We start from the raw sequence: 16,524 nt of genomic DNA, 5'->3' as shown, positions 1-16,524 counted from the left end.
TCTTGTAAATGTACATGTATGTAAAAAAGATCAGCCAGACATTTAGATCATAATATTGGACTGTCACAGAGAGAGAGAGAGAGGGAGAACAAAAAAGTAAAAGCAGCTGCAAATGAAAAACACAAAACAAATAACCAAATATACCGAGAAAAGAATAAACATAACAAATGGGAAAAACCGACAAAGAACAAAAACACACACACACACACACACACACACACACACACACACACACACAACAGCAAATAAGCACACACAAAAACAAGAAAAACACAACTAACAGTCACAACAAAATGGAAACACGCACACACAAAAACAAGAAAAACACAACTAACAGTCACAACAAAATTGAAACACGCACAGACACGAAAGCACTTTAACGTGATCGAAAACCTTGTAGCTGCCTTCATGTTCATATACGGATTCAAATTCCAGTCCGTTAGGTGGTGGTAATGTAACCAGATTGTTGCTTGCCAACCGCTGTCCTAATCAGAAGAGAAGAAGAGAGGAGGAAGCATTCGAGTCGAAAATGAGAACAACGCAGAAACAGTTTATTTAGTCGCAACACAGATACAGTATGTCAGAATCTTTGGACGCTTGCAGTTTACTCTCTTCATCCTCGCAGCTCGATCTCATGGAGGAAGAAGTGGTAAGTTAAAAAATCGAATGACATTTACTGAATTCAGAATGTGGCAGGGTATTAATGTTTGCTTCTGAAAAAACTGTTTATCAGCTTTTTATTATTTTTTTAGCTGCAGGTATTTTATACATAAATAAAATTGAGTTGAGTTGTTTTTTGGTTGCAAAACATTAAGTAGTTGCAAAACATTAAGTAGTCTATTACTGTATCACACCGATTCGATTGTCTGTTGAACGTAAATTAATCGGTGAATTCACTTTGTCAATTTCTATCAAACTTTTTTTTGTTTCTTTGGTTGTTTTGTTTTTACATGCGAAGGTTTCCCCCAACGTATTACTACTGTGGCCTTAGCATCATACCTTTGACAGCTACCGTACACTGCTAGCGGCAACCAATCACAGAATATTAAATTAACTGACTCACTTAAAAGCAATGGACTTGAGCCTTTGTTTAGTTGAAACGTCACTCAAAGTGGTTGTCATATTTTTTAAATGTCAAATTAAAAATGGCATGTCCCGCAAAACTCGTTTGTACATTGTACTGTACTACATTATAATGTCCACAACACCAGTGTACATTCATCAACTGGCAGTTCTTGTAGATATTTTTAATACTCTTTTTCCTCTACGTGTTTGGTTATTGTATTTGTGTTAACCTTGGATTCATTTAATTGGTCTCAGTTCTACGAAACATTTGTTTTATAAATAAATGGAGAAAAGACGAAAGAAAGATTGCCTTTAATTTCATGTAATGTTAAGGAAACTACTATATCGACATATACAGTACATTATTCCCAGGTTGCAAAATTCACTATGTTGGACATAAACTTGTTTATTTCCTACACACTAAGACTAATCATGATATGTGAAATTTAAATCAAGTTGAGTGTTTTATCCCTTTAAATGCCAATTAGATAACCACCACAGGTGTATGTTTATGATAACCATACTTTTATGGCACATCTTGTGGTCCAGAATTGCCACAGGTGTCCCCCATTCTCCATTCAAAAGAAACAATTATTTTACAAGGAGGGCATGCGTTGCAGCTGCATAGAAAAATGCACGGGCTTTCACAACAAAAACATCATTTTGTAGTTTCAAGCATCAGCGAGATCCAGCCGGCCGTACATATACCAATTCATCCATCCATCCATTTTCTAATCGGCTTATCTTCACATGGTTCGTGGGTATGCTGGAGTCTATCGCATCTGTGTTCGGGCAGCAAGTGGGATAGACCAGGCATGTTCAGCTTCGGGCATGGAGGGCCACTGTCCTGCCTGTTTTCCAGCTCTCCCAACCTCAACACACCTGATTTAAGATATCCTATATTAGTCCCACACTGGGGAAATTTACAGCCTCCAGCAGCAAGAATGTAGGTAGAAAGAAGAAAGAGGAAAAAAAAACAACAAACACCGTTCAATTAAGTGCAATATAAACACAAAATGGATACATCGCAGTGTTATTTACAATTGTCTTTCACATCATTTAATTAGGGGGCGGCCCGGTAGTCCAGTGGTTAGCATGTTGGCTTCACAGTGCAGAGGTACCGGGTTCGATTCCAGCTCCGGCCTCCCTGTGTGGAGTTTGCATGTTCTCCCCGGGCCTGCGTGGGTTTTCTCCGGGTGCTCCGGTTTCCTCCCACATTCCAAAAACATGCGTGGCAGGCTGATTGAACACTCTAAAATTTAGACTCTAAATTGTCCCTCGGTGTGAGCATTGAGGGTCAATGGAACACCCTAAACCAGTGGTCACCAACATGGTGCCCGCGGGCACCAGGTAGCCCGTGAAGACCACTTGAGTAGCCCGCCAGTGTCTGGACATTGTGATTTGCTAGTAGAAATTATGATTTAAAAATGCAAACATTGGCAGTACTGTGAGACATTTCGAAACACGATCAAAGTCTGACAATTTAAATCAAGTATTAAAAATAACACATCCTCATATTATTGAAGGTATTTTGGACAAATATGTTATTTCAGACGTGTATCAATTTGGTAGCCCTTCACACAATCGGTACACATGAAGTTGCTCTCACCCTCAAAAATGTTGGTGACACCTGCCCTAAACTGTCCCTTGGAGAAAACCCACGTAGCTATGGGAAGAATGTGCAAACTTCATAAAGGAAGCCAGAACCGGAATGGAACCTTGCACCTCTACACCGTGAGGCTGACGCGCGAACCAGTCGACCACCGTACCGCCCCGAGACCCTAACTAATGTACAGTAATAATAAGTCATGTCCTAATTTACTGTAAGTAGTTTTGGTGAAAACAAAGGCAGCCTTAGTGTTCCTCTGCCGCAGCTGAGGAGGTAGTTTGATGGTGCATCAGTTTTACAGGACAGCAAGGGGTGGCAGTTGCTACCCTGATCAAATGCTATGACCCCCAGTTGCAACCCCTGGTGGCTGTTTAACTCATAGCTACGAAGCTACAAAGCTACGAGGGTCATTCGATAATAATTTTTTGGTATCAGGACATCTAATACAGATAGAAGCTAACTGTTTTTTCTCAACATAGTCTCCCAGAACTCTCACACACTACAGTATTCCCATCTGTGCACAAGCTTCCATATTCCCTAGGGAATAAAAATCATTGTCCTGATGTTCCAGCCAGTCACTCACAACACTTTTGACTTGATCATCACTTTCAAACTTTGTGCCAACTACTGTGAACTGCTGAGGCAGGCCAAGAAAGACAGAAAGAACAAACGCAGAGGTCATCAGTCAGAAGGAGTCATCTTGCAACATGAAAATGCAAGGCCTCACACATCAGCCCAAACAGTGCACACCATCAACGAGTTGGGTTGGGAACTGCTCCCTAATCCCCCTTACAGCACAGAACTTGCCCCTTCAGACTTTCAAGTTTTTGGGCCCTTAAAAGCGTTCATGTTGCAAGACCTGCGTTTAGCCTTTCAAAACCCAAATACTGTAGTGCTAAAATTCGAGTTTTGAAAGCATTATTGACTATATGTATTTTACTGCATGATTAGCTAGCCACCTCCTCCAGTGTGTGTACCAAATATCATTGTGTGTTGGCTGTCAAGGGAAAATATTGTGTCATCTTGTGTGTACAATACATAGCAATAAAAAGACGAATCTTCTTCTTAATCATATTTGAGCCATTCCAAAATTAACTTTTTGTAATGGAGTGTATCAGCATATTAGATCTTCACTTAGAATTGATTATTATTGTTATTGATTATTAAGTCCATTATATTATTGTATGTAATCATGTTTGTACACTGCATAAAAAAAGAAAAGGATGATTACAGTACTGTATAGACAAATGCAGCATGCACTTCACTCAAAAAATGTTATGTAAGGTGTATCTAACCCTGTCTCTCTCACCACTCCCATGTTATTTTCTCAGATTGATGATAAGGAATTCGACATTCCCCAAGTAGACACACCTCCCACCTTGGAGAGCATCCTCAATGAGGTGAAGTATTCAATTTAAGTTCACTCTTGCAGTTAATCATAAATAAAAAAGGGGTAGACGAAGAGTTGCCAAACTTCTCCACCTCCATCACCAAGAAAAAGTGCTGCACTGTGGGAGGCAGAACCTTTTCCACCCCTCACCTCAACCCTCTGGAAATCCCTCAACCATGACTCAACTTTTTTATAAGTCAACCCAAATCCTACCTTTGAACAATGGTTGTCAAACATCTGACAGCAAGTACTATCCTCCAAGAAATAATGGTCTCTCCAAGTACCAGCCAGTATATCGCCCAAAATTGAAGTTCAGCCTCATAGTTGGCCGGAATGTTTATAAAACCAGATAGCATTTGTATTCCTACAATTGCAATATTGCAAAAACTCAAATCAAACAGAAATGAATTCATAGTTATATAAGAAAAAAAATATTATGGGAAAGACAACACCCCAAAGTTTATAGGATAAACTTGATGTGTTCTGAGAAAAATATCCAAAATCATCCCAGACGAAATACAGAACGCTACTAGAAATGTCAACACATTTTACTACAGCAACAACAAAAATCTAAATCCAACAACAATGTACCGGTAGTTATATTCCACGAAAAACATGTCCATTGTGACAGTAAAGGCAACAAGTCAAAAATGTTATCAGGAAAAACTGTAAGAAAACGCTGAATAAAAATGTTTTGCACATAAAAGGTAAATTAAAAATATATCCACAAATAAAAGTTTTAAAATAAAATGGTCTTACATCATGAATACAAATGAATTGAACTAAAAAACGAAACACCACTGACGTGTACTCAGATTCATTGACGTACCACGAGAGTATCATCAACCTTTTTGAAACTTGGAGCTCCTTCTTGGCTACTGATTAATGCGTAAGTGCTACCAGTTTGATGGTAATAAATTAGCTCAAACTACCTTTGTATGTTTTAATTAATGATGAACCCTTTCATGCACCAATAATAACCTGTAACCTGATACCATCATAAGCTGTCCACTGGCATGATCGTTGTCCTTGAAAGGGTTGATTATTAATTTCTGAGAAGACACTGATCACATTAGCGATTTCTCAAAATAATTAAGAAACAAATAAATATCAATTGGCCACACTTGATTATAAATATCTGACAGTGTTCACATTTTGAAATATTACTTCTACAATATTCCTGGAGAGTCACAGTGTCTCATCACCGGTGAGCTATTTTTGGAATAGCCCAGTGGACTACTCATGAAGCCCTTGAGGGCTCCCTGGTGTCCGCGGGCCCCAAGTTTTTGACCCCTGCACTAGAGGGAGCACACCTCCTCCCCCAATCCAGGTACCACTAGTGGGTACAACATCCGATCATACTCCCATCTGCCCTTGACCCCCTCCTACTGTTGCGTTGTGCATGTTTTTTGCCTCTTTGTGTACACATGGTTTGCATCTTGGAGTATTCATAAAAACCTATTATTATTATTATTAGTAGTAGTCCGTAGTATTAATAATAATAACAATAATAACAATTTTATTATAATAATATAATTATAATATATAAAATTATAATATATAATAATAATGATAATAACAATAATCACAATATTATTACAATTATTATTATTATTACTAATTTAAAGAACTGTTTAACTCAAACAAGTTACCTCCTTAAAATAAAATTGGTGTTGCAGTCATCTATAATAGAAATGCAGCTATATTGTACTTGGTTTATTATTTTTGGTTTTGTTTGCTTTTGGGATTGCAGCTGGAGGATGAGGAGGAACCGTTTGTGTTGGAAGATACTTGTGTGATGAATGCCGAAAATATTGATGCTCGTTCCTGTGATAGCGCTTCCCTTGCCAGCTCTGACAGCGGGGACCCAGCTCACTTCAAACGGTGAAAGCGCACGCACACACGATCACATGCATACACGCACGCACGCACGCACACACACACACACACACACACACACACACACACACACACACACACACACACACACACACACACGTATACTGTTTTCTGTATCTTTCCCAAAATACTTCGGTACTCAAGTTTGGTTACGGTTCCATATTTTCTGCACTTAAGGCGCTTTGAATTATAAGGCGCACCTTCAATGAATGGCCTATTTTAAAACAGTTTTCATATATAGGGCGCACTGCATTATCTAGCGCATAGAATAGAAGCTACAATAGTGGCTGCGGTTGCGCTATCCATCTGCTATATCAAGGGTGGCCAACCTGCAGCTCGCGAGCGGCATGCGGCTCTTTGACTGGTCCAATACTGCTCTCGGGTTCTCACACGACAACCGTTGAAAACGCCTCGGCAGTGGTGATGCCATTCAAACAAGGCGCTAACTTCACCGAACATACTCCGTCAGCCTATCATCAATCCCGTTACTTGATTGACATAGAGGGCAACCAATCAGATGACTGCATCACCCCCAGCGCAAACAAGGGCACTAAGCGCTAAGCTAGTCAGTTAATTATGTCACGTTCTGCCCGAGGCGAAGAATAGATCGCCTCGTACAGAACAAACTAAAGGGGTGGATTCCCAGTTAAGCAGACACGGAAAGATCTTGTCAGAGAAAACAAAGAGTCTTTAATGACTTAACAGAAAGAGCCCGACAGGGAAAACGGTAAAAGCCCGCCACCTGCTGGCGGGTACGTAACGTGACAGTACCCCCCCTCAATGGACGCCTCCAGGCGGACTACCCGGCTTGGACGGATGAGCAGTGTGGAAGTCGCGCAAAAGGGACGGATCAAGGATCCAGGAGCGGGGCACCCAGTCCCGTAGCCCTCCCAGTCGACCAGGTACTGGAAACCCCTGCCCCTGCGCCGAGAGTCCAGGATGGCACGTACCGCGTACACCGGGCCACCATCGACCACCCGCGGAGGTGGCGGCGGAGCGGGAGGAGACGCCAAGGTGCTGGAAGACACAGGCTTGAGCAGTGAGACGTGGAACACGGGGTGAACCTTCATGGAGGCCGGTAGCCGGAGCCTGACTGCGACGGGACTGATGACGGCCTCGACCTCGAATGGTCCAGTGAATCGGGGTCCCAGTTTTGCAGACGTGCCGGCCAGGTCGAAGATCCCTCGTTGCCAGCCACACCTTCTGTCCCACCACATATGAGGGCGCCGGGCGCCGCCGACGATCTGCAATCTGCCGGTTCCGGGTCGCAGTGCGGGACAACGCAGCCCGGGCCTCCTTCCACACGTGATGGGCCCGCTTAAGGTGGTGCTGTACAGAAGGGACCTCCACCTGCCCCTCTTGGGATGGAAACAACGGTGGCTGGTACCCGTAAGCCGTCATGAATGGTGATCTGCCTGTGGCGGAAGAGACGAGGGTGTTGTGGGCATATTCCACCCAGGGTAAGTCGACCCAGGATGCGGGACGGTGGAGGCACACACAGCGGAGGGCCGCCCCCAGATCCTGATTGGCGCGCTCAGCCTGTCCATTGGACTGGGGGTGGTATCCCGAGGTCAGGCTGGCCGTAGCTCCGAGGGACCGGCAGAACCGCTTCCAGACGCGAGACACAAACTGGGGCCCCCGATCCGACACATTGTCCGCCGGAATGCCGTGGAGACGGAAGACGTGTTTGACGAGGAGGTCGGCGGTCTCCAGCGCCGACGGCAACCTGGACAAAGGCACAAAATGAGCAGCCTTGGAGAAGCGGTGCAGGCCTTGATGAACTCCGTCACGTCACTACGGAGCTCCGGCCACCAGAACCGCTGGGCGACGAGTTGCACAGTCCGGTTCACCCCGGGGTGACATGCCACCTTGGACCCATGTCCCCACTGCAGAACCTCAGATCGGAGGGGCGGAGGTACGAACAGCCTCCCCGCTGGGCACCCCGCCGGCACCTGAACCCCCTCCAGGGCTGCCTGAATCCACTGCTCAATCTCCCATTGGACGGCCCCCACGATGCACTGGGTCGGGAGGATGGTCTCCGGGGATCGGTCCCTCCCCGAGGTTTGTGGAGACGGGAAAGGGCGTCGGGCTTAGTGTTCTTAGACCCGGGAGAGTAGGTAAGGACGAAGTCGAACCTGGTGAGGAAGAGGGCCCACCGGGCCTGACGGGCGTTTAGTCTTTTGGCGGAGCGGAGATAAGCGAGGTTCTTATGATCCGTGTAGACCGTAAAAGGTTCCTTTGCCCCCTCAAGCCAGTGCCGCCACTCCTGCAAGGCGGTCACAACTGCTAACAGTTCACGGTTGCCCACGTCGTAATTGGATTCGGCGGCACTGAGTCGACGGGAGAAGAAGGCGCAGGGGTGCAGCTTCTGGTCGACCGGAGAACGTTGGGACAGCACCGCACCCACCCCTGAATCCGAGGCGTCCACCTCTACGATAAAAGGAAGGTAAGGATCAGGATGTTGTAGTACAGGGGGACTAGTAAACGCCGCCTTCAGGTTAGCGAACGCCGCATCCGCGGTCGAATCCCACTTAAATGGGATCTTGACAGACGTAAGGCGGGTTAAGGGAAGCGCCTTCTGGCTGTATCCGCGGATAAAACGTCTATAGAAATTGGCGAACCCCAAAAAGCGCTGCAGTTCCTTGCGACTGGTAGGAACCGGCCAATTAGTGACCGCATGCGTCTTAATGGGGTCCGCTCGTAACCTGCCCTGTTCTATAATGAACCCCAGGAAGGAGATGACGGGGACATGGAACTCACACTTTTCTGCCTTGACGAAGAGCCGGTTCTCCAGTGGACGTTGTAGCACCAGCCTAACATGTTGCCGGTGCTCGTGTAATGACCGGGAAAAAATCAAAATGTCGTCAAGATAAACGAAACAAAAAATGTTAATCATGTCCCGTAAAACGTCGTTAATCAGGTTCTGGAATACGGCAGGAGCGTTTGTCAGTCCAAAAGGCATAACTAGATATTCAAAATGGCCCAGAGGGGTCTTAAAAGCGGTTTTCCATTCGTCACCCTCCCGGATGCGAACCAAATGGTAAGCGCTGCGCAAGTCTAGTTTCGAGAAGACAGTGGCCGATTGCAGTGGGGCGAAGGCGGAGTCTAACAAGGGTAGGGGGTATTTATTCTTGATCGTGATTTCATTTAATCCCCGATAGTCTACGCAGGGTCACAGGGTCTTATCCTTCTTCCCCACGAAGAAAAAACCCGCCCCTAACGGTGAACGTGATGGTCTAATGAGACCTGCAGCGAGCGAGCTGTTGATGTACTCCGTCAACGCCTCGCGCTCGGGTTGGGATACCTGATACAGCCGCGAGGTCGGCAACGGAGCGCCCGCCTGCAGGTCTATAGCGCAATCGTAGGGGCGGTGTGGGGGCAAGGAGCGCGCACGATCCTCGCTGAATACTTCCCTAAGATCCCGATAGCACTCCGGCACTCCGTCAAGGCAGATCTCCTCGGGGGGCGTGACGCGTTCGTGCTTCCCGACGGCTGATTGTAAGCAGTGCTGATAACAATACTGGCTCCAGCTATCTATTGCTGGGCGCGCCCATGAAATCACGGGGTTATGCGTCTTAAGCCAGGGTAATCCGAGGATGATCGGAGCGTTGCGGGACCGCATTACGTAAAACCGGCGATGCTCGATATGATTGCCGGAGAGTAGAAGCTTTAGCGGCTCCGTTCTATGCGTTACTACCGCCAGGAGACGCCCATCAAGATCACGAACTCGCTTCTTATCAATCAATTCTTCCAAAAAACAACCCAGCTCGGATGCGAGATTGGTGTCCACTAAACAGTCATCCGCTCCTGAGTCTACCAGGGCCCGAACCCGGCTTGACCGGGACCCACCAAATATCTCCCCCTCAAGCTCAAGTCTGTTGGGGTGTCCCGGTCGCGTGTCGACTCGCCTAGACTCGGGGGGGGGGGGGGGGGGTGACTGGGGGGGGGGGGTGACGCGCGGGGTCGTAACTCACAGTACTCGGGGTGGACATGGAATGACGACCCCGGATAGCTGGTTGTGGCGTGAGGAGATGGTTGGACGCTGTCCGTCGTAGCACGGTCGCTGAGACGGCGCCTTCTGTCCTCCGCACCAACGTCCTTGCCGCCCAGCTGCATCGGTTCCTCCGTGGTTGCTGTCTCCCGGCCTCGGGAGTGGTCACCGAGCCCACGATGTTCCTCACGTTACGCGGTGCGTCGAAACGGATACCGATCACCTCCACGCTCCCGGCTTCGCTCCCTCAGGCGATTGTCCATGAGGAGGGAGAGGTCGATCAGCTGCTCCAAATCGGTGCTGTGGTCGCGGGTCGCCAACTCGTCCTTGAGTTGCGAGTTCAGGCCACGGCGAAACAGTCCACACAGTGCTCGATCGTCGTATCCACTTTGTGCGGCCAGGATCCGGAACTCAAGGGAGTAGTCCGCGACCGACCGCTTTCCCTGGTGGAGGGCGAGTAGCCGACCCTCTGCCTCTCTGCCCCGCACGGGATGGTGGAACACCCGACGAAAGGCTGCCACAAAATCAGGGAACGATGAACGGAGATTCGGCTTTGCGTCACTGGTCACAATCGCCCATGACGCCGCCGGACCTGTCAACAGACTCATAACATAAGCCACCTTGGCGGCGTCATTAGCGTAGGCAGACGGCTGTTGGTCAAATATGAGAGAGCACTGGTGTAGGAAGTGTCCACACTGCCCGTGCTCACCCCCATAACGAGGGGGGTGTGGAAGCGAGGGCTCCCACGACATTGTGGGATATGAGGAGGGCGCTTCCGGGGTGGTAGGACGAACCCCGGGGGGAGGTGGTCTCCGTTCCTCCACCCGAACTAAGCGAGGTTCGAATTCATCGAACCGATGAGCCAGCATGGAGACCGCGCCGCGGAGTTCCGAAATGGCTTGGCCGTGCTGACTCATCTGTTGCTCTTGTCGGGAAAGAGCAACATCTTTTCGATGTCTGCGGGATCCATGGTGGCGAAGAATAGATCGCCTCGTACAGAACAAACTAAAGGGGTGGATTCCCAGTTAAGCAGACACGGAAAGATCTTGTCAGAGAAAACAAAGAGTCTTTAATGACTTAACAGAAAGAGCCCGACAGGGAAAACGGTAACAAAAAGCGCTGGTCAAATAAGGACCAGGAAATAAGGAAAACAACCGAAAACGCTCGCTAAAAAACAAAGTGCGAGGAAGTACTGATTAGGTAATCTAGAGATATACAATTTAGAGGCAACGCGAATAACAAGAGTGATGGCCGCAAGGCAAAAAGGCAACGAGTAGTTAACAATCGAGGAAAATAGCGCGAGAGAACAATGGCACGGCATGGAATTCTCCGGCAGTGAGTGGACTGCCGGAGCCTCTTAATAAAGGAGGATAATCAGCCCGAAATTACGGACAGGTGTGCAGTTGGCGGAGGGAAAAGCCCGCCACCTGCTGGCGGGTACGTGACGTGACAAATTACCTCTGATTTTAAAGCAGGGGTGCCCAATACGTCGATCAGAATCGACCGGGATCCAGTGAACTGGTCCCAAGTCGACCGCAATTGGTGGGAGGAGGCAATGGGTGGCAAAAAACCCCCGATTTGTTTGTTTGGATCTTCAGCTTTCATTCATTTTCGTCCCGTTCCGACTGTTGCTCATTGTAGTGTACGTGCATGTGTGCGCGAGTGCACTGGTGGGCATCCGCGTGAGTGCGTGCGTGTGTTCGAGCGCACATGTGTGTGTGTGTGTATGGTTGCACGTGCGCGATCGGGTCGTTCGTGAGAAGTTGGTCGCTTCAGAAGTCGATCTTTGGCCAAAAAAGTGTGTGTGTGTGTGTGTGTGTGTGTGTGTGTGTGTGTGTGTGTGTGTGTGTGTGTGTGTGTGTGTGTGCGCGTGCGCGCGTGTGTGCGTGCGTGCGTGCGTGCGTGTGCGTGTGTGCGTGTGCGCGCGTGCGTGTGTGTGCGTGCGCGCGCCCGTGCCAGGAAGGGTATGATGTGGCTCTTTGCAGTAACACAGTAAAAAAATTGGCTCTTCGTCTCTGACTGGTTGGCCACCCCTCTGCTAGATGGTGCTGCGCTAAAAAGAATACAATACAATACAATACAGCCTTCACAACCGCTGCAGCTGTAACAATGAGAACTGGTCACAAACGCAGACATGAAACATATAAATCCAAATGGGATTACAAATAATGAATGAAAGACAAAAGTTCTGAAGACAATAGATTCAACAAAAAGGCTCACATCCAGAAGGGTTAAATATCTTGCTTGTCTCCTTCTTCCTTGAAGGGTTGGCAACCTAAAATGTTGAAAGAGCCATACTGGACCAAAAAAAACACATATGTCTGGAGCCGCAAAAAATTAAAAGCTTTCCAATGAAGGCAACACATGCTGTATGTATCTATATTAGCTATCTTAGCATACTATTAAATGATGAAGTTAGCTGCAAATACACAATGAGCCTTCATGATTAAATGTGTTTTTTCCCCTGCAGTGCATCCTATAGCGCAGGGTTGCTCAAACTTTTTTGACCGAAGAGCTACTTTTCGATCAACCAACCTCCCGCGATCGACCTGTTACCGCACACGCGCGCATACGCATGCACTTACACACACATGCCATAGTGAGCAACAGCCATAACGGCCCCTAAGATGATTGAGGCATAGAGGACACACTTTTGCAGTGTGTTAACTATCGTAGCTCAAGTTGACCATTTTAAAATGCTTCTTTTGGCCCTCTACATTCCCATTCTTTGCCAGTAACCTCAGTCAATTCTACATGAAATGCTGTTTTTTTTTTTTTTCCAACAGCCACCTACCTGGCATCCCGCCTTGCTAATAGAAACGTGTGTCGCAATCCTATGACGCAAATCCTCGTCGACAGAAATGTTGAAATTTAATATTTGTTCTACACATTTTTACAGCACTGGAAAACATTATGAATGTTTGATGTTTTTCCTCCTACAGAAACCACATACAAAAAAATATATTTCCTTTTTTCCATTTTCAAACCTTTTTGAAAAAGCTCCAGGGAGCCACTAGGGCGGCGCTAAAGAACCGCATGCGGCTCTCAATCCGCGGGTTGCCGACCCCCGGTGTCAGTACTTAACTTTGCTTTTGGTATGATCTACCGACTGCTGTCAGGCTGATGAATAAAAAATAACAATCATAATAATAATTATAATTAAATGATGTGAAGGAAAATTGTAAATAGTACTGCGATTTATCCATTTTGTGTTAATTGAAAGATGTTTGTTGTTTTTTTCTCTTTCTTCTTTCTTCTTTCTACATACATTCTTGCTGCTGGAGGCTGTAAATTTCCCCAGTGTGGGACGAATAAAGGATATCTTATCTTATCTTTGTTTAATGCTGGCTTTGAGTGTATGTTGGCGAATGCACATGTCAATTATTGTCGGGCAGAACCCTTTTATGTTACAATTGGTTCCTTCTAATATTCACCACAAAATGGCATAGGAACAACTCAATGAATATAAAGACAGTTACTTTGTATGAGGCGCATCGGATTATAGGGCGCACTGTCGGCATTTGAGAAAATTGAATGCTTTTAGGTGCGCCTCATAGTGCGGAAAGTACGCTACGTTGTTTTACACATAGTACAAAACCAATTCCAATTAATTTGCGACATTGTGTTTAAACAAAAAGAAAAACAGAATACCTGTACAATGATTTGCAAATAATGTTCTACCTGTATTTAAATGAACCCACTGCAAATAAAAGTTTTTTCATGTTCAAGCTGATAAACTTTCTTGTTTTGAGCAAATAATCATGCACTTTGAATTTTATGGCTGCAACATGTTCCAAAAAAAGCTGGGAGGTGTGGCAAGAAAAAAAAGGATAAAGTTGAGGAATGCTCATCAAACACTCAATGTCCCAACTTCATCGGAATTGGTTTTGTACGTACAAATACAGAATAAAATATGATGCATGATTAAACTATCATGACTGAGCATACAGAATACTGTATCATACCTAAAAATGTTCAGTGATGGTTGGTAAAATGTAGCATGATATTTTTCTGAAAGTGTGTGTTAACATTGTTTCTGTGTATGTTTTAATGTTCTCGTTTTAAGGAAGAAGAAGGCAGTGGAGTTGAAAGCGGCAGTTCATGGATCAGTTCTTCGACACAGCATGCTTCAGGGCATCTCTGCCCAGATCGTCTCAGCTGCGGTAAAATTCGCTTGGCTTCATTATCGCTAATCAAAAAAAGACATTTGCAAACATTTGATTTTACCTTGCAAAGCAATGATCAACATTTTTCTGTATTTTCTAAATCATAATCAAATTGTTGACAAAGAAATGTCAATTTTATCTTTCTCAAAAACAGTCATTGTTCATGGTCATATTATGAATAATCTATAATCGACATTGTTAAATCTGTGTACAGTGAAACTCCTCTCCAACAAAATCACGTTTGCAGCAAGACATTTTTCACAATGGGGCTTTTCACTGTAGCAAATTTGATCTCAGATATGAACACACACACACACACACACACACACACACAAAACATATGTGTGTACTCTTTATTTTTATTCCAATACGTAGTGCATAAATTCAAGCGGCCACTTATTTGACACTTCATATAGCCAGTGTAGAAAGAAAAAAACAGGAAAGTAATTGTGAAATTTATGATCAGCATTCACTTTGACTTACATCGATTTCTTGCATAATGTCTTTTACTTTGCTTCCTCCATCTTTCATTTTTATTACTTTAATCCTGTCTTCAAGCGTGAATGCTTTTCTTTTCTTAACTCCTTGGTCTGAAAAGGTCCGTTTCGTAGCCATTTTAGCAATGCAACATTCGTAATGCATCTGAAACTAACAATAACAAATACTTCCTGGACTACTGCGCATATGTAAACCAGTGTGGTGGTTGCTGTTGCCGTTTCTGAACGAAGCAGTGGAGGTCGCTGTGGCATGGTGAGGTTGGATTAGACTTTCGCGGAAGTTTTTTTAAAATTCCTGTGTATCTTGTTGTGAGGCATGAGCAGAGAAAAAAACTTAGTATAACGGGACAGGGGGACTTTTCGTTGTATGGGGAGCAGAAAAGTGCAAATGGTTTTCATGCATGAAATTTTTTCACACTCAGGGATATTTTCGCCAATGTAGGTTTTTTTGTAGAGGAGTTTCACTGTATATCAAAAAAGTAGCCCTTAGCATGAATCTGCACCCAAAGGTAATACTCAATTTGACAGGACAACGTCAGTCCCTTCTCATGGGATATTGATTGTTTATTGTTTATTATTTATGGGATTTATTGTTGTTGATTTGGTTTCATTTTATCATTAAACAATAACAAAAAAGCAACAATGAATGATTAATAAACAGTCATCCGAAAAAAACAACATATTTTGCAATACATTGTAATACAAAACTTTTAAAAAAATTAAATGAACCGATTAATCAATGCAATAATCAATCAAATAAATTGATTGTAGAAATATTCAATAGTAACAGCACTTAACTGTGCATCAGTATCAATTGATTTGATTTCCCTCTGTTATTCAGGTTTTGGGGAAACAACTGAATTTGTTGAATTGATTTGGGTTTTCTTTCATTCTGCAAAATGTTCCCACTCAGTTTCCAAAAGCACACTTGTTTACACATTTGTTGCTGAAATTAAACATTTGTGTCTTTCCTCAGGACAAAGTTGATGCTGGATTACCAACTGCGATTGTGAGTATTGCTTTTGCAATTTGTTAAAGAGAAAGTATAATCCGGTGTACAGGCATATTTACACAAAACAATGTAATATACACACACTCTTTGCATTATGATAATACATCTCTGTTGGCCAGGGCAGTAGCTCCTTCCTTGACCATCATGCCGTGTTTGTGGTTGTACTTGGAAAATAAACAAAAATGCAGCACACTATGCTGCATCTGGTGCCTCAAAACGTTTCCCAATAAGAACATCGGGGGACATAGGTTCATATTGCAGCGAGTTGATATCTGTGAGAGGGTGAATCGTCAGGTGTAACCAATTAATTTGTTCACGATTGTCCAGTTGAGTCACTGCATCGCTCAGCATGCGGTAGGCCACAGTGGTACTAATTGTTGCAAGAGGGGAAAAAAAGGTATTGAGCTTCTTCTATGAGAATACTGACCCAAAATGTGTATTCACCCTTTGATTTACTGTAGAATTATTTAAAAAAAACGTTTCTAACAATATGTCAGAGCGAAAGTTGAATTAAAATCTACGTTAACAACTGTTGGATATAGAATTTCATCAGGAAAATTTTGATCACCCCTCTCCCCCCAAACAAAACAATAAAAAAATCTGTTTTTCGACACCTAACTTTTTTTCCCCATGATTTGTATATAAGATAAGATAAGATAAGATATCCTTTATTTGTCCCACAATGGATATATAATGGATAATATGTTATAGTCATGGAAATATGCAGTATTTATGTTTAGATTTTTCGTTTGAGTTTCAGAGAGCAGATACATTTCTAATTTGGCTTTTAAATTGAAAGGTTTGGAGAAACCTTATTTGAATTGATTTAATTTCACATCAATTTTATGGTATCCCATCAGGGTACCCCAGAAGGTTACAGTGGATTCATACACAG

At 44.5% G+C, this 16,524-nt stretch overlaps 1 protein-coding gene across 1 annotated transcript in view; it reads left to right on the top strand.

Moving 5' to 3' along the window:
- The first annotated feature begins 76 nt into the window (after nt 1-76).
- The window catches only part of vps8 (VPS8 subunit of CORVET complex), a 70,920-nt gene continuing 54,472 nt past the window's right edge, over nt 77-16,524 (top strand). The window contains exons 1-5 of the mRNA XM_052081015.1: nt 77-649; nt 4,006-4,074; nt 5,818-5,948; nt 14,021-14,117; nt 15,594-15,626. Of these exons, the coding sequence (XP_051936975.1) occupies nt 578-649; nt 4,006-4,074; nt 5,818-5,948; nt 14,021-14,117; nt 15,594-15,626 (402 nt within the window). The 5' untranslated portion in view covers nt 77-577. The remainder of the gene's footprint in view (nt 650-4,005; nt 4,075-5,817; nt 5,949-14,020; nt 14,118-15,593; nt 15,627-16,524) is intronic.

Source organism: Hippocampus zosterae, chromosome 11 (assembly GCF_025434085.1).
Source record: "Hippocampus zosterae strain Florida chromosome 11, ASM2543408v3, whole genome shotgun sequence".
Lineage (NCBI taxonomy): Eukaryota > Metazoa > Chordata > Actinopteri > Syngnathiformes > Syngnathidae > Hippocampus > Hippocampus zosterae.
Note: the sequence above shows the minus strand (reverse complement) of the source record. Positions and strands in the feature narration are given on the sequence as shown.